This window comes from Nicotiana sylvestris, chromosome 6 (genome assembly GCF_000393655.2).
Source record: "Nicotiana sylvestris chromosome 6, ASM39365v2, whole genome shotgun sequence".
Classification (NCBI taxonomy): Eukaryota; Viridiplantae; Streptophyta; class Magnoliopsida; order Solanales; family Solanaceae; genus Nicotiana; species Nicotiana sylvestris.
The window spans coordinates 89,758,024-89,776,494 of NC_091062.1; the positions used below are offsets into that span (position 1 = coordinate 89,758,024).

The window sequence follows — 18,471 nt, forward strand, 5'->3', positions numbered from 1 at the left end:
TGAGATGTTGCTTCTTCTTCTAATTCTTTACAAAAATGAACATCCAAATGAAGTAGTATTCATGTTAAATTGCCATAGTAGTTCCTCATTATCGCTGCAATTATCCAAGCAAAGTATTCATGCTAGTACTTACACCATTATCAAGGAAATGCAATAGAGATATTAATAAGCGTGATAAGAATTAACAATAGTAAAATTATGTCAAAATAGAAAGTATTATGAAAGTTACTTAACATTAATATTAACATATGAGCTAATGTCTCATTGATAGGGTATTGAACATATTAGTATTGTGCATATAAATAATAGACTAATGTCTAATGGATAGTACCGTAAAAGGTATAAAAACTTGGTATCTTTACACAAATGATGATCATATTCATTTTTTTTTTTTTTGCTAGTCATATATATAAATTACATTAATTATACACATATAATACATAAATTATGCACATATTATACCTCCACCGGCTATTTCTTGTTTAAGTGGTTGGGTGAGCAGCTATTTAGGTTAACTCTTCTAAAAAATTTGGATTTCTAGATATCCAAAAGTCCGAAGTACCAAATTTAACATCCAATCCCAAATCCAATTTTTTAAAAAATTAAATCCAAAAAATTTGGATTTCGGTTTGGGATCCTTACCGAACTAAATGAGATTCTCTGAGAAAGTGTAGTAGCACTTAAAAAGAATTTACGCGACTAAGATAGAAAGGGATGTGAGTAGCAAAATGAGGCATTTATTTCCGAACTCCAAATAATTATAAAACAGAATTGCCATCTCCATTGCACCCTAGTTACATAGTTCACAGTTCCCCACATCATGGATGTCAGAACAATTCTGCAAACCGAAGAACTTTCTCTATTCAATAAGTAAATGACAAACTAGTGACCATCCTGCACCTGTGCTAACAGAAACGAAAAGCTATCATATTAACATAAAAAAGTTTAAAAGGTTGCATCACCACTGATGTCAAGAGAGTTTAAGAAGATCATAGAGCATTTATCATCCTCTTCATCTCAGCAGACCTCCTTGGATCTTGTTCATCAATTGCTCTCTCAGTAAGCACGTGCTTGATTCGGCACATTGACTTCCTAACCTGAATGTCATTCTCACAAAGATGATAATGAGAAAGTGTGCTCTGTATCAGCAAAATGTTAACAGCTCAGTGATTCAAATCAGTAAGAGAATTAAAAGTGAAGCAACATGGGAAGAGAGAATTGGCACGTCCTAGAATGATTTTAACCAAGAATATTTAGATATCAAGACGCACATTCCACCAACTAGAATTTAAGATTCCAGAATCCAATATAAGTTAGATGAACCTCAGATGAAGAGAATGTTCTGTCAAAATCTGATAGCATCATCATGATATAAAGTGGTGGCTGAGAAGGCAGAAGACAGCAGCTAATTAGTTCTAACAAATTTCTGGGACTAAGATGGTTGTTCTTGTTTCAGTTTTTTGTCAACCACTTACAAAGCCACTATTCAACTAAATATTAAGCACTTGGTGTACTGGTTTATATGGTTTCAAGCCACCGATGTATTCAACAGACGAGATTGGAAAAGGTCTACTCCCAGAAATAACAATAGAGCCCAGCAGAGAATATGTGCATATGCAGTTTCAAGAACCCCAGGTTGTCACTAGATTTTGGCATTTTCGGGAAGTACTTCTCCTAAATGCTTACAGTGGATACAATCTGCAGCTAGAAGACTTGTCGTGATGGGGTAGATGATAGTGGAGCTAAGAGAAGTGACAAGTAGCTGTTTTTTTATGGGGGGGGGGGGAGGGGGTATACCCCCTGGTACCAGATTCAAGGAATTAGTGGTAGAGCACCTCATTCACACGCGCACCTATTTTTCTCAAGGGAGTTTATCATACAATCAAAGAATTGATCTTGTTGAGGAATCGATGTCTTACTCCATAACTTTGAGGGATAGTCAATCCCAAGCGCGGATAAAGCATGAAGTTATGCTAAGTTGACAACAATCGTAAAAACAGCCTAGAGGCATAGTTGACTGATTGAAAGTCAACTAATTTGAAGTAAAGGAATAATTACTAACACGGCCTTACAGCAGGAGGTATATATAGAAAGGGATGAAGTAGGAGGTCCACAAACAACCATCAGTAAGCCTAATCAGTTGACCAAATAACGGATTTTGATATAGTAAGATATAAAACCTCTGGAACGCAACTAAATTGCTCCTTCAAAAAATAACCCTAATCCCCATAATGATTATAACTGCCATTAAAGCATGATACCTTATTTCAGAAGTTAAGATGCTAAGCTAGCTTACCAATAGATTGACTTACAGTATAATGCCAAAAATATAGTTGCATATAACAAGAAATTAGTAATCAAAAGCTGAAATTTACTTGAGTGCATACATACTGTGGATGATTAATAAAGAGGATAAACCCATTTTGATTGAAAAGTTTGAGAATTCCAACTTTCCATTTTAATATTTAATATTGAGTGGTTTAAAGCATGTAGTGAAATATGTCATTTGGTTTAGTTCTATCAACTATCCTCTTCCTTTAGTCATGCAAAGTATAGATGTATTTATGAACTTCTAATCATCCATTTCTGCAGTTGTAGCATTCATATTCAGAAATATTTTTTATTTTGTCAAAGCAAGAACAAGCCTCAAATCATCCCAACCACATTAAAAAAAAAAAAAAAAAAAGCAACCATAGTTTGCGCCAGGGACTCATTTTGTTGTTTTACCACAAGTAATACAGTCAACCATTCCTTAGTGCAGAAAATGTATACTCATGTATCTTCACCTAAAGCAGTATTTTCGGTTTTATTGCTAACCATAACTTGCATTTTTTCCTTGTCCCTCTAGGAACAAATGGGATACAGAGAGAGGCTTCTTCGTCCCTAATACTTAGTACTTGTTCTGAGGGCATTCTTTACTCTCCTAATCTGTGAAGATTCAAGCCGCCGATGTATTTAACAGACGAGATTGGAAAAGATCTACTCCCTTGAAATAACAATAGAGCGCAGCAGAGAATATGTGCATACGCAGTTTCAAGAACACCAGGTTGTCACTAGATTTTGGCATTTTCAGCAAGTACTTCTCCTAAATGCTTACAGTGGATACAATCTGCAGCTAGAAGACTTGTGGCAATGCTGTAGACAGTGGAGCTAAGAGAACTGCCAAGTAGTTGTGCCCAGAGTGAAGACATACCATCTCTAGCACATAGTATATTCTGGAATCAAGAAAGACAACAATCCTCATACTAAGTTCTACTTGACTATTGAAGCAATGCCAACCCATATGTGAAGACACAGAAGGCGAGACTAAAAAAAGAAGTCATGTGTTTACAACTACAACCAACTTAAGGGACACTAAACAGTAGGTTAGCTTGGAGGCCAGCTATTTTCTACTTTGTGGATAGCACTAAAAGAGATTTTTTTATGTACATGGCTCATTCATTTTCCTAGATGTACACGCATAGAATGAGTATGGCATGGGTATATCTACCTTGTGAATATTCTTCCAAATAAAAAAGTAAATAGAATAACAAATACCATAACAGAGTCCATGTACACAGCTTCAATCCCCGGGGGGGGGGGAGGAGACTAGAAAATTGATTCATCCAACTTCAGAGAAACTATTCATAATAAACAAACAATTGAAAGTGGAGAGGTAAAATTATCAAAATACTGGAAGAGCTAATTAAAGAAACTAACTTTTACCTTGGAAATACGCTCAGGATTTGGAAACCTCAAGTTCTGAGCATGAAGCATCTGGCGTTGAGTCATTAACATGTTCTTCTCCTTAAGAAGAACATACCATAACTTTTGAAGATCATCCCAAGACTTCAGACGCAGTTCAGAAGCCTTCCAACTTCGACCTGATTATGTTTTAAGCTTTAGCCTGTCAGATATAGGACTCATGCAAAAACCTCTGCCTTCTAAAATAGATCTATAACTTACGCACTAACTTATTCAAACAGTCTATCAGCAATAAGAACCTCAATATCAAATCATGTGTTTACCTACAAGGCCCTAACCCATGAGGCACTTACATCCCCTAGACCACATACCCCAGTATGAGATTCAACCCCGACTTCTAAAAAGAGGAAATTACTAGATTATGTTCTGATACGGAATGCTAACAACATCATTCACAGGAACATAATATCATTTATACCCGATTACTCCAATGTTGAGATTAAATTTCAACAATATAAGCATTCAATTAAGATTAAAGACAGCCAAAGATTCCCAATCTCCAAATAGGAAGTTCTTTTCTCTCGAACTTCCATGGGAAAAATTGCAAAACAGATAAAGGGAAAATTTTATAAATAAAAAAAGAGGTCCTGGGATACAATGTAGAACAGGATTCATCGAAAATGAATGTGTATGCACTATTTTCTTCATGCATTTATCACCAATTTAGCCTTTTAGTCACCTCTAATCTTAAGCTGGAGAAAATACACCATTGACAGCACTGTGCACAATCCCTTCAGTTGAAAGAGTCGTCATTTCTTCAACAACACACGAATATACTGATCCTACACGACTTATGCCAGGAAGCACATCAAAACCTTCCACTTAGAGTTGAAACCAAAGCCTACTTTTACAGCTGCAATGCTATGATCTTAAATTTAGCAATCAAATTTTATTTATAGCATGTTAATACTTCCAGCACCATAAGTAACCGTTTTTATCAAGGAAATCAATGTACTTTAACCTTGCACAGTCTCAGCGATACAAGCAATAGAAATGGTAAAAAAGATAAAGCATATCCAATCAGGCTAACAGGGAAGCAGTTCCAAATTGAAAGGTAAAGGATTTTACCATAAATAACAGGTTTATCGTCATCAGGGGTTCTATCAACTTCAAAGAACTGTTCAAGTGGATTAGTAACCTTAGTTGTAGCAGCAGAAGAAGCAGCAGCAGCTGAACTCTCTGATTTGGCCGCAGCCAACAATGCTCTCCCAAAAAGTCTAGCAGCGAGCATGACTGAGACTATATTGCTTAAAGATATATAGTGTAAATAATAGATGATTAAACCCCAAAAACAAAAACACAAGAATAAAGAAAAGAAAAAGGAGAAACTCCAATAACTCGGTGGAAATGATTTCCTAAGAGGAATTTTGTCGAACACAATATGCCACAATTCAGTTTTTAAGGGAAACTAGAATCGATCCATGTGTAATTGCAAAGCATATTAGGAATTTAAGAAATGTAGAGACTTATATACATGTAGTAGTGAGAGGGAGAGTGCAAGGTACCTGCTGAAATGTAGGCGATTCGAATTCACTGATAAAAAGGGCTTTTTATTGAGAAGGGAGGGAGTTCAAATTGAGAAATTTTGAGAAATCACTAAAACACTACTCCCTGTGGTCCAAAATAATTGATTTTTTGGTTGTTTTCACATTTACCTTTTAACATTAATTAGCAATGAAATTGACCATATTAACATTTATTATCTCTTCACATAAATATTCCTAACACATACTCCAACATTAATTACTCCAAGGACAATGTAGGAAAAAAATAATTAATTCACTCTTAAAATCTGAAAAATCACTTATTTTGGACCACAAGAAAAAAGTCAAAAAATCACTTATTTTGGACCGGAAGGAGTATGTTTTAGTGATTATTAGCTTGTTATAGCTATCATTTACTAAATTACTTTCTACAGCTATATTTTCAGTTGTTATAGACTGTAATACAGTAGCAAAATTCGGTGGAAAATAGGGGAGTCCAGCTAAGCAGAGAAGGTATTCGACTGTATTCGCGAGTTATATTCGTGAATACAGTAACGGAATTTGCGATAAAAAGGTCTGTTTAAAAACGGTAAGTGAATCAATTAACGCGATAGACTCCTAATATAACTCAACAAAAGCAATTATAACACACAAAATTTGTATTTTTAGTTATAGAAAAGATTCTCAACCGAAAAACACCCAAAAAACAGAGCAATCTTCAAAGATTCAATCCATCCTTTCTTTTTTTAGTTGTATCTTTACTAAAATATTTTTTAGTGGTATCTTAACAAATAGATTTATATATTAAAATTATATAATTACATTGAATACAGTTAAATACATTGGATACATAAAGTATAGCAAGTCATCTATAGTGCAAAAACATATGAATACGTACTTCAGATACATTTGAATACATATATACATAAACTATTAATTAAAAAAATATATGAATATATTCATGGAATACAGCGAGACAGTGAATACAATAAAATACATGGAATACAACGAGATGCATTGAAATACAATTGAAAAAAAGACAGTGAATACAATGAAATACATAAAATACAGCGAGATACATTGAAATATAATGAAAAAAAGGTAACAGAATCTTCAAGTTCCTCAACCCAAACTCCGTCCCCAATCCACCGATATTCAGGTCGCCGCAATGTGGGCCGTCGCCGCCGGTTAAACGAAGACAGTTGTTGAAGAAACACCAATTTAAAGGATCAAAAGGAAACTAGAGATAAAACTTCTTCAGATCTCACAAGGCAAACATGAACAATCAATGCAAAATCTAAGAAAAATTTAGAATGTGTAACACAATTGTGTGAAAGAAATCGCCGGTGGAGGAGGGGGTTAGGGGTGACACAACAAGAAGGGGGAAGTGGTCACCGGTTGGATCTGTGTTTGCGGAACACAGCCCATGCTAGGGTTTCTAAAAGTAGGGGAGGAAAAAACCAGGGGAAAAAAAGAAGAAAGTGAAAGAGAAAGGAGGAGAAAGGGAAGAGAGAGGCACACAGAAAAATAATACATAGTGTATTTGATGGCTTAAAGGTAAAAAGTGGCCATAAATAAATATTTTACTGTAAAAATTAAAAGGTAGTTATAGGAGATAATTTTTTAAAAGAATATTTATTTATAATAAATAAGGTATCAACATTTGTTATAGGAGATTTCCTTTTAAATTCTAATGCAAAACAGTTGAAAGTTTGAGCCCATCGTCTATTTTCTTCTCTAACTTGAAAATACAAAATTAGAAAGCTTATTGCACCAAAAGTCAAATAATAGGTTTGTTTTTTTCTACCAATAAATAGGTAGTTTGTTTATTAATGAAATTTATTAGTCCCTCCGGTCCACTTTAATTAATTTTTTTAGTCGGTTCATAATATTTAATTTTTTCAAATATCAAGAAGAAATTAACCTTTTTTTTTTCAAAGTTGTCCTTCGAGTAAAAAATCTAGGAGTATTTGTTATATTCTCAATGAACAAATTAAGATTAATATGGTCAATTTTATTGTTAATTAATGTTAAAATATAGATTTCTTAATATGCGTGTAAACAACTAAAAAATCAATCAAAATGGATCGGACAGAGTATAATACTTTTGTTGTCGAGTCGTTCTACAATTATTTTCATGTAGTTGAGCATGTGAGACGTGAGCTGTAATTTTGGAAGAGAGTAATAATTAAGCATTAAGAAGTAAGGTTCTAATGTAGCAGATCTAACCCGATAAATTTTAAAACAATAAGTTTGAGCTCGTTGTCTTATGCCCTATTTTCTTTTTCTAACCTGAAAAGATAAAAATGACTAATAAATTTATTAGTTTTGTTTATTTGCTAATTATTTGTTATAGTACTTTGAAGGAACATGAATATAATTTCGTTTATATTGCTTAATTGTTACGAGAAACAAGATTTTAACTATCCCCTAAATGTAGTAAAATACAGATAGAGCAACTGGGATTTGCTAATGTTCTTATTATGTTTTGCGGGGGTAAGATAATATCAGTCAAATAGATGTATGACTGTTTCCAACAACTTTTATTGGCTTCATGATTGATAGTTAAGAAAGCCAAAAGCTCAATTTTTTTAAAGGGGTACCGGAGAATATTCAAATAGAGATTCTTAGCTTGCTGGACTTTCCTAAAGGAGCACTTCCGGTCAGTTACTTAGGGGTGCCATTAAGTTCTAAAAGATTGACACTAATGCAATGTCAGCCTTTGCTTGACAAGATGGTTGGAAGGTTACCTCATGGACCGGAAAGTACGTATCCTATGGAGGGAGAAGGCAACTCATTAAAAGTATTTTGTTCTCTATACATGCTTTCTGTTCACGAATTTTTGTATTGCCTAAAAAGGTTATTACATTGGTTGAGTTTGTATGCATGAAATTTTTATGGACATGTGGAAATGACTTAAGCAAGAAAGCTTTATTGTCTTGGGACAAAGTATGTTTACCTAAGTCTATTGGCGGACTAATAGCCTGTTTGGGCAAGCTGGAAAAATCAGCTTATTTTGAAAAGTATTTTTTTGTTCAAAGGTGCATTTTTCAAAAGTACGTTTGGTGAAAAGCAGTTTGTGTTTGATTGATTAATTTTAAAAACACTTCTAAGTAGCAATGAATGTTTGGCCAAGCTCTTAAAAAGTGCTTCTAAGTATATTTTTCTCAAAAGTGCTTATCAAAAAAGTGTTTCAGGGAATAAACTACTTTTTTCTGTTTATGCTTCTCCTCAAAAGCACTGTTTTTTCCTTCTAAAAGCTTGACCAAACACTTTAACTTTGAAAGACTTGGCCAAACAGACTATTGTGACAAATATAACATTGTGGAATAAAGCAGCAATTTGTAAGCATTACTAGAATCTTTGTAAGAAGAAAAATATGGATTCATTGGGTTCACACTTACTATATAAAAGGAAGGCATATTTGGGAAATATGTGCTAAACAAGAATCGTGGATGGTAAACAAAATCCTTAAAGCCAAAGAATATTTGGAGCAAGTAGGCATTTCTTTTGATGATTTAATGGAGATACAATAGTTCTCTATCAGGAAGTTGTATATAAAGCTAAGAGGGGAGTTTCAAAAGGTATCATGGAAGAGACTAGTTTATAATAATATGGGATGCCCAAAATGGATCTTTTTGCTGAGAACCCATTTATAATAATATGGGTGTGAATAGACTGGCAATGGGGTTGCTGAATGAGCAAGCATGGGTAGTCCAGTTCATGAATGGTAAAAATGCGCCAAGGTAGAGATCTATAAAATGAGTTTTGCTGGATGTGCATACTACGTTTGACAAGAAATGAACCAACAAATATTATAGGATAGAGGGAGAGAAGATGCTATTCCGGTGAGACAGGTGTTCAAGATGTACATGTTCGAGGCGCAGGCAGTAGAAGAATAGCAGGTCAATTGAGAAGAATGAATTACTATTCTTAGTTTATGCTAGTTATGAATGTAGTAGTTACAATTGTTATCGATTTTGAAGTTTTGTAGTAGGGTAGATTGTAGAGTGGGGCATTTTTGCCAACCTTGGAGGGGTTTTAGAACTGCTTGTAGATACTTCTTTTTCCCTAGTATATAAAATCTCTAATTACCAAAAAAAAAAATGTTACAAAAAACAAGGTAAGTAATCTCAAGGCATGAGATGCACTTTAACCTATAATTTAAATGTTTTTAAGCACTTAACTCTCTAACGATTGCACATAAAGACTTCTTCTCCTTTAATACTCACATCCCTAATGCATGTCTACGAAATACGAATTTAGCATATGTTTCATAAGTTTGTAATCTTAAGTATTCTTAACATTGTCCATTAAGATTTGCACCAGTTTAACCTTTAGCACTAGCAGGAGAGTGCTTGGTCTCGCCCGGGGTACCTTTATAATTTTTGAAAAGAAAAGGGAGTTTAACCATAATATAGGTAATATTGGAGGAGGCGTGTATAATTTTAATGTTTTTCAGCAACTTTATAGCCGTCTCTCTCCTCCTCATTTAGCCGTCACAATCGTTTCGGAGCCATTTGAAACCTTCATCTCAGATCTCACTGAGAAACGATTCGAGGCCAAGTCACTGTGTAACATGATAAAGCAGTAGGATCCTGACTTGCTTGCTAATATCTGAGCTCTTATTTCGGTGAAAACTGTGTTGTTCATTTGCATCAAATGTGCACTCCTTAATCGATCTCGCTTGAAGAATCAAAATCCATGAGCTGACTGCCTTACTTCTTCCAGGTAACAACTGGCCTGAATGATTGACATTGTACCAATGCTGTCACTTTAAGTTCAAATAGTCAAATTTCTTATTATTTCAACAATCAGAAATAACTAGTATTAGTACCCGCGCGGATGCGCGGACACTAATCATGTCAAATATTTAAGTTATTTGGATTGTATGTAAATAATCTAAAAATTTATACTTTCTCAGTAAATATATATAATCATTCAATATTAACTACGTGAACAAAATTAACCATTTTTTCTATTTTTCTCCTTTGATACCATTCTTACCGGTGTCATTGGATCCTAAAAATAGTCAGGAAGCAAAATAACAACTCATATTTATGGCAAAACAATCAGATGTTGAGACAATGAATGACTCGGGATAAGACTTCACTCTTTTACTACTACTTGAACTGTTGATATCTCTTAAAAAATATTTCTTTCTTAAAATTTCAGTTTCTAAAACATTATTTTTTAATAATAATTATTTTTATAATAATGTAATTGAAAATATTATTCTTAATTCAAAACTCATTTTAGTTGGCTATCTAAAAACATAAGCAAATTCTTTAGCTAGTGAATTTTTGTTACTCCATTTTGATATTTGACACTAACCATGTTAAATATCTGAGTTATTTGAATTATATGTAAATAACCTTAACATTTAAACCTTCTAAAAAGTTATAGATAATCGTCAGATATTAATTAAGAAACACTACATGAAAAAAAACTAACATTTTCTCAATTCTCGTAGTGATACTTTTATTTTTGCACTATTCTCATAGGAGTCTTTGGAACCTAAAAACAACCGCAAAGTTAAATAATAACTCATATTTATGGCAAAGCACAAAGGTTGACACGATATAAACGATTCTTTGATTACGACATGACTCTTATACTACAACTTGAACTCTTATTTGGTATGATTTTATCTTTCAAAAATATTTCTATTTTGAAATTTCAATTTCTAAAACGTTATATATATTATAATAATGATTATCTTTATAATGATGCAAGTGAAGATATTATCCGTAATTTAAAATTCACTTTAATCGGCTATCTAAAAATTTAAATGATTCTTTGCTCGAATTTATTTCAGCATGACTCCACTTTAAGTTTATCGATATCTCTAGCCCCAGAATTTGAATTTTTAATACCCTATATATACAAAAATTTTGTTCTTTGAATCATTAGATGTTAAATTTAGTTGATTATTATTATAAAATATTGCATATATTGTCTTAAAATTGTCAAGTAGTTTATTTTTCGACACCATATTTGGCTTAGCCTCAATGCAACTACTCCAATTGCATTCCAACAAATTCGAATATCATATCAGTTTGTTAGTAATAGTGATTTTTTATAAATGACACATAATGTAAATTAAAAAAAAAATTCTAAGATGTCCTTATCTTATTTTTTATGTATTTGAGTTGAAAAAAAAGATATTTGAAATCGATGAGATTAACTTTTAATTTTTTTATACTCAACATAAGAAGAAATTTGTTGTCATCTTTTATTTCTCGTTTTTAGATCTTTCTAACATTTTTTTCAATATTTATTTTCTTTTTATCTTATTTTTTATGTCACTATTTCTTTTGTTACAAAAATTTAATTTATTTCACTATAAACGGATGAGTTTTAATAAATTGTCTACATATGAACTTTAATTATATTTTTATTCTTTGGTGAAATTATTTCATATTTTTCTTTTGGCTTTATCTAATCATCCTAAATAGGTGCTCACCCGACCACTTAAATTTAAAAATTGGATGATGTGTAATTTATATATTATCCATATATAGTATGTGTATAATCGTGTGTTGTCGGTATACCATCTATTTATATTAGCTATAAAAAGTAAACAATAAATATGGCTGGATATTATGTAAATATTCCATAAGATTTCGTTTTTTGATTTTATCCACGATATAACTTCTATTATAATAATTTTAAAACTCTCTACTAATGATAAAAAATATCTTATCTTTGAATTAAAAAAAGTTAAGAATTTTTTCAAAATAATTTGTTTCCATTTAAAAAAAAAATTCACGTCATACCAATTTTTTCTTTATATACTCTTTGTTACACTTAAAAGTCGCTATAGAAACTATCAATTAAAAACCAATTTCTCTCTTGTTGAGTTTGAAAAAAAAATCTTTCACATAATCTAGTGATTTAAAATTAATATTCTTCAACGAAAAAAATATTATACCCTTGCAATATTGGCTTGACTACAATTAAATGAAGGGGTCAACTTATACCCTTCAATTCCTTGAATGTGCTAAATTGAAATTAACGATAACAATTGTATAACCAAAGTTTTGTTATTTGTTTGATGTCCATTTATGCAAATTGACTCTTCAAACAAACATTCTTCAAGAAGAAAAAGGAAACAACTTTTTTTTTTTAATATTGACTGATTTTGTGAATTTTTTTCTCTAGCATGTATATTTACTTTATTATATATGTAAGTAAACTTTTATTTGGTTTTGTAAACTCTTTTTTGTTATTTAGATAAACATAGACGTGTATCCTATATATTATATTTATTTTAAAAGAATTTTGTTTTATTCAAATCTAGCTGCAGTGTTTCAAAGAACTATACTTATAGGATTTTAAATGTAAAAGAGTTTTATAGGTATATGGGGTAGTTTTTTTTTTGGCTAGATGCGAAGTAATATTTAAATAATTAGAGAAATAACAAAAGTTCCTAACATGGTTGCATATGATCATTAACCGAATTAAGTATGATAACATGATAAAAAAAAAGATAAATTTTATTTTTAATTTAAATTCGAATTTTAGAACTTTATCTATAAATTCAAAATTATCTGTTAATTAATATATATATTTGTATTTAGCTAAAATAGTCAAATATAGAATAAAGTTACCATATATTATTGACATTTATTAGCTTGCCACTTGGCTTTCATAATGTCAATTATATATGGTAACTTTCTAGCTTTAATATATATATATATATAGATAGTTCCTTGCTTAAAAATTTTGCATTCACTATGCCTAAATACACTAAATGATACACCAATGATCTCAATGTGCGTTTCATTCATTGTGCATCGAGCCCAAATGAAAAGGAGCGGTTTCAAGATCTATTGCCCGGTGGTATGAAGACGTCGACTGATGCACTATGCAACAACGAGAGATTTGCAGCCCAACGCGGGTTGAAACTTTTTTTTTTCTTTTTGTAGATTTGCAAATCTATCACTGTTGCATAACACGTCGGTCAACGTATTTATCATACCGGACAATAGATCTTGAAACCGCTCCTTTTCATTTGGACTCGATGCACACTGAATGAAGCTGATCACAACGCTCTTGGCCGTGACCTTCACATTGAGATCCAGGATGTTATCATCCAGTGTATTTAGGAATAGAGAGCGCAAATTTTTTAAGCAAGGGACTATTGTTTCTCTTATGACGTTAGCTAATTGCCGAAATAATAAGAAGGTTGACTTTTTTAACTTGTTTGAACTAGAAGTGACACACTGATATAAGAATAACAATAATTCAGGCCAGTTGTTACCTGGAAGAAGGCCTAGGAGAATACAACTAATAAGAGATATAAATCTTTGATGCTCTTGTGGAGGAGTGCTCTAAAGTATGTGTATATATTTGTCGATTTTTCCTTAATGGCTTCCTGTATTTGGTAGTTACTCTATGAAAATTAGGACTATGATGTTTGTCTTCCTTTAATTTTGGTCGCAAGCAATGACGAAGACCCAGGTGTTAGACATGTTCGTACATCTTGGTGTTTGCAACAGTTTTTGGTAAGTTGCATTTGCTATTTGATTTATTGGAGAACTGTTGATGTCATGTTCAGAATGCTCTTTATGGACTTGGGCTTTACGTGGAATATGGTGGTTCTGATTTCAACCGTTTGTTGGAAGTATGATAGTGTTGAATGAGATATTGAGACCCTTTCGTCATGGAGAGGGGACAAAAAGTGATGTTTTTTTGTGTTTAGTTAATCTTATGACCTGAATCAGAGCCTCTGTCAAGGATCAATGTAGTGGCAATGCATTTAAAAGCTCTTGAACCTGAGAATGTGGATGCATATGATAATGCTGTTTTTGGACTTGGTAAGATATCTTAGCTTCACGGTGAAAGTATCAACGCAGCCCAATTATGTTCTTTTATTTGCTCGTGCATTCTTATACCTTCAGCTCATATATGCTTGAGTAGGCACTCCAAAATTTCTGTTCTAGATGGGTACTTAAGTGCATGCATCAAATAGTTTGAGACATGTCATAGTGTTGGATCACATAATTTCTTCCAATATTAATCTAATAGATTTTAAAATCTAAAGGTAGGGGCATATCTATACCCTCAATAATGGGGCACGTGAACCCATGATCCTTCCGTCAAACTAGGTATTTTATGTATGTATTTCATAGAACTGATCCAATATTATATAATGGCACCTATGCTCCATAAAGGTTGAATGGTGCACTTGGTTCAATACTTAATTATTTACTCAAAGAAACAACAATCAATTCCCACTTTACACTTTTTCCTCCTATTTTCTTTAGTGGTGCACCCATGTTCTAGAAATCCTAGATCCGTCTCTGTCTAAAGGTCAATAAGTCAATGAATCATTACGGAACCAATTGACAAAGTCTACGAATATAGTCATGTGATGCTTGGTTTGACCATGCATGTATACCGGAGGTTCTTATAATTCCTTTCTTGTTTATTTAGTTGCTTTACCCGTTTAACTGAAAGGAGTTTTAGTTAAGCCAATGAGGACTTTCCTATAGGTGACGTAATTTGAGTAATAATATAGTAGTTTCCTATGCTTGTAATGGCTACACTTTCTTAAAACTAGTTCTTAGTTGCATATATGTTTCAAATTTCCTAACTTTCTTTTTCTTTTTATAAAACCACCTTGAATTGGAGGGGTTTGACTGAGTTGTTCCATTTTACCTAGGTATTTAGCCCTTTCATTTTTCTCTTGCTTCAATGTTGTTCTGCTAACTATTAGATACCCTTCTTTTCTTATTTTCCCAATCACATGTGAAAAAGAAAACATTCATGTATTTATGCAAAAAAGAAGTAGGTCTCTAGATGCACTTATGTAAAGCCTCCATCATCTTCTTCTCTTATTCTTAGGCGTTATGCAATGGTAAGGTCATCTCTTCGATCAAGATGCCCTAGGAAGAAACATTTGGGACAACATTTTTATATTGTCATAGCATGGATCGTTAGGGAGGATAGATTTATTCAGACAAATGGGCCAATGTTTATCAAAAACAAAAGGCACAAGACGGCTTGACACAGGAATTTGCAGTACTTCACTAAGATGAAGAAGTTCTAGAATGAGCTTGGACAGCTTAATATAACTCCTTGTTTTGTACCTGTGAATGCATTTGTGGAATAAAGTACTCTACAAAGCTGAACAGGATCAGAAACTCAATTATTCATCTCCTAATGGATTTAGAATAAGACCTAAATCTCCGTGAGAGGAGATATATTAATTATGATCCTCGTTCCTTACAGATTACACGGTTTCCCTTGTAATTTTAAGTACCACAATGGAAATAATACTGCAGCAAAGATACAAGGAGGAACAATAAATCAAACTAGTGAAGCCTCAACTGCAGCCTGCACAGCTCTCTGCACAGCCAAATTATGGAGGAAAACTCTAGTGTTCTTGAAACAAAAAAATTAACAATTTGATCAACTCATGGTACTAAAAACACGTTCTAGTAAGTTGGTAGGTTTTCCAGCTTGGTTGAATTCCCTGCCTATAAAAGCTGACTTGGACAAAGCCAAACGTGTTAATGAACAGTTGGGTTAACTGGTGGAAAGATACTGGATTGGTCTGCTTTAGGCTTTATCCTCACTTACTTTACTGTTTCAAGTATTAGTTTTGTTACCTTATCTAGGTTTTAATTAGCCAAATTAAACATTAACATGAAGTTTCTCTAATAGATGATCTCATATAAAATTACATTTTTGGTCTTTTTAATGTTCACCAAATTTTCTCACTTGCAGGTCAGGCAGAGAACTTTTAGGTTCCAGCTTTCATTACCTTCCAAAAGCTGTTTCAGTTTTTGCAGAGGTGAGTTTGAAATCAAAACTATTAGATGCTATGTTGAGTTGTTCTTTTGTGATATAAGGATTTTGCAACTGTGAATTTTTTATTCATTCTTGCAATAAAAGCATTAAACCTTATAAAATTACATTTGTCTGTATTTCTTGTTTGTGTTCTGCTTTTCAAGTATCAATTTGATTATCAGGTTCCTAGATGACAAATATCTGATTAAAAGGTAAGGTAAAAGTTCACTAAAGTAGTGTAAGAAAGTCTAGCTATATAGCAATACTATTCAAGAATCTAACATTAAATAACATTTCCATGTTTCTTTCCCTTTTGCTTTAAACTTCATGGAGATAGTTGATTGATCTGCCAAATGTGACTGTCTCATTGTATTATGGAATGTGACCTTCGATCAAACTAAACTTTATATATATATTTAAACATTCTCTTTTGCTTATTACTTCTGTAGGTTCTATGTTGTTAAACAGATCTTGATACAAAAGAAACTACAAATCGCATGATTAATGTATTTGAGACATCTTCAGCAAGCGCTACTACCAGCCACCTTGAATCAACATGGTTATATTTTGCCTCAGTATATCTTTTGCATCAGAAGGAGTTGGAATGGGTATAATAGAAAAGCTCAAGTTAATCGTTGCTCCAGAAATAGGGTTCAGGGGTCTATATGCATGTGTGCAAAACTAGTAATTTTTGAGTGGTAAACATGCTTGAATATACCTTTGAATTCAAAGAACATGTTTTAGACTTTTCGAAAATAGTTTAGTTGAGTTTGACTTCTGAATTGGTAATTTGGAACAAGAAGAGTTGGAAAACAAGGTATATGGCTACAGATTCTTTCTACTACATGACTCTTAACCTCACAAAAATATAACTCAAAATCAAGTGGCCGTTTGATTGTGATGGAGAATTGTAGCCCTTGAAGTACAGTTCCAATGGTTTAGATGGTTTGCAAATTTGACGTTCCGATACAAACTTTTGGGAATTTAACTGAATACGCACAACACTAGAATGGTGTGATCATTCCAAAGCTCCAGAATTCAACCTAAACACTGTCAAATTGCTATGAGCAGGTTATGTTGAAGGGAGAGAGGAGGAGAGTGTTCTTTGCTGATTTTGAGTTATATTTTTGTATTAGCTATGAATCTAATAAATCAGGAGTTCACTTGGATTATATTTTTGCCCTATATGGTTCTCGTATATTATAGTTTTTGCAGTTCTTCAATGGGCTGCCATTTGAAAAGGGGGAAGAATAAAGATGAGACGTCATATATGACTAATAGAATCTGTATCTTTTTGAGCTTGTCGAATGAAATTTTCTGTCTTTTTTTCTTTTTTTGAAAAGTGATTTTAGAATGAAAGGCGATCATGACATATCATGAAAAAGTGTAAAAGTTTCAGAAAGGAAATCTCGAGTAAGTAGCCCCTTTTCCGCCAATAAACCTTTTACTACAGTATAACTTTTGGCTTGTAGATTCCAGGGGTGCTCATTACCACATCAAAAAAGCAACAATTTGTAACAATATATGTTATCACAATTGTGCAAATAAAAGTTGTGCACCTCAAAATTTAGCACAATTAAATGATCTCTTTGAGCTTAAAAAAAAGGTGAGGTGTCATTTGGTTTGTTCGAAGAGACAAGATAGATTGTTGTAATGTCATTAGTTAATAAGCTGATCGATTCTTAAATAAATTTACAGCAAACACGGATCGATTATTAAATGCACTGGCATGTTTGTTCATCGATTATTTTTGAGATTCTAAAGTATTTTCCTTTTGGACACTGATGATCTTAACCTTTGGTATAGTGAAAAGATTACTTCATAAAAATTAAAGAAATGTCCCACATTTGGAGAGACACTAGTACAATCATTTATAACTTTCACATTTTGATGGTCTTGGAATTAACACTTTGGGTTATTTATTACCCTTATCACATATAATAAGATGAAAAAAACATTTTTATTTTATTTACTTTTCTGACTTCTGAGTAATTTAATCTGAAATCCGCGAAAGATCCTCAACCATCTTCCATTTACCTTTCCATAAGCACACACTTACGTCTTGTAAAAGGAGAGAAGATGAAAATACAAAATATAAAATGACTGAAACATATATTTGCTCAAAATTAGAGCGGAATATAATAAGAAAAATGTCTTGCAAACTTTTATCTCTGCTATATTTTAAGAAATGTCTTGCTGTAAGAATACCTAAGTGCGCTCGTGGGTTTCAGAACAATGGCGTTTCAACTTGTAAACGACATTTGTTTTTTACAATTGATAACAATATCTTTAATTTGAGCTTGGATTAAAATTATGTTGAAATACTAGTTTGAATTGTATTCCAACTAAAGTTTTTCGGACGCGCGCGTTTTTTTGGACATATATGCAGGTAGGCCGTAACAATGTAGTTATAACTAAGAAAATTATTTAAAGTTAAAGTTCA

At 32.6% G+C, this 18,471-nt stretch overlaps 1 protein-coding gene and 1 long non-coding RNA gene across 6 annotated transcripts; one reads left to right on the forward strand and one right to left on the reverse strand.

Annotated features, from left to right (window-relative positions):
- Positions 1-717: 717 nt before the first annotated feature.
- Positions 718-5,334, reverse strand: LOC104211454 (uncharacterized). 2 transcript variants are annotated; one of them, XM_009760515.2, is made up of 4 exons: positions 5,250-5,334; positions 4,813-4,983; positions 3,706-3,863; positions 718-1,097 (listed from the first exon to the last, which is right to left on the reverse strand). In XM_009760515.2, the coding sequence occupies exons 2-4, from the start codon at positions 4,973-4,975 to the stop codon at positions 990-992; spliced, it is 429 nt and encodes a 142-aa protein (XP_009758817.1). In that variant the 5' UTR covers positions 4,976-4,983; positions 5,250-5,334; the 3' UTR covers positions 718-989. The 2 variants fall into 2 exon arrangements, with proteins under 2 accessions (XP_009758817.1, XP_009758816.1); XM_009760514.2 differs by having other exon boundaries at positions 4,813-4,991; positions 5,250-5,319.
- Positions 5,335-9,726: 4,392 nt separating this feature from the next.
- On the forward strand, positions 9,727-17,269 carry LOC104211453 (uncharacterized). Of its 4 annotated transcripts, none has more exons than XR_707129.2 (4): positions 9,727-9,959; positions 13,792-14,050; positions 15,966-16,032; positions 16,478-17,269. It is a non-coding gene; the product is annotated as an uncharacterized lncRNA (long non-coding RNA). The 4 variants fall into 4 exon arrangements; XR_707130.2 differs by having other exon boundaries at positions 9,733-9,959; positions 13,483-14,050; XR_707132.2 differs by having other exon boundaries at positions 9,733-9,959; positions 13,678-14,050.
- The last annotated feature ends 1,202 nt before the right edge of the window (positions 17,270-18,471 follow it).

Coding starts and splice junctions, on each gene's coding strand:
- LOC104211454 (XM_009760515.2), bottom strand. CDS start 4,975: ATGCTCGCTGCTAGACTTTTTGGGAGAGCATTGTTGGCTGCGGCCAAA. Junction 3,864..4,812: donor CGATAAACCTGTTATTTATG/GTAAAATCCTTT, acceptor AAACATAATCAG/GTCGAAGTTGGAAGGCTTCT. Junction 1,098..3,705: donor ATCCTGAGCGTATTTCCAAG/GTAAAAGTTAGT, acceptor AATGACATTCAG/GTTAGGAAGTCAATGTGCCG.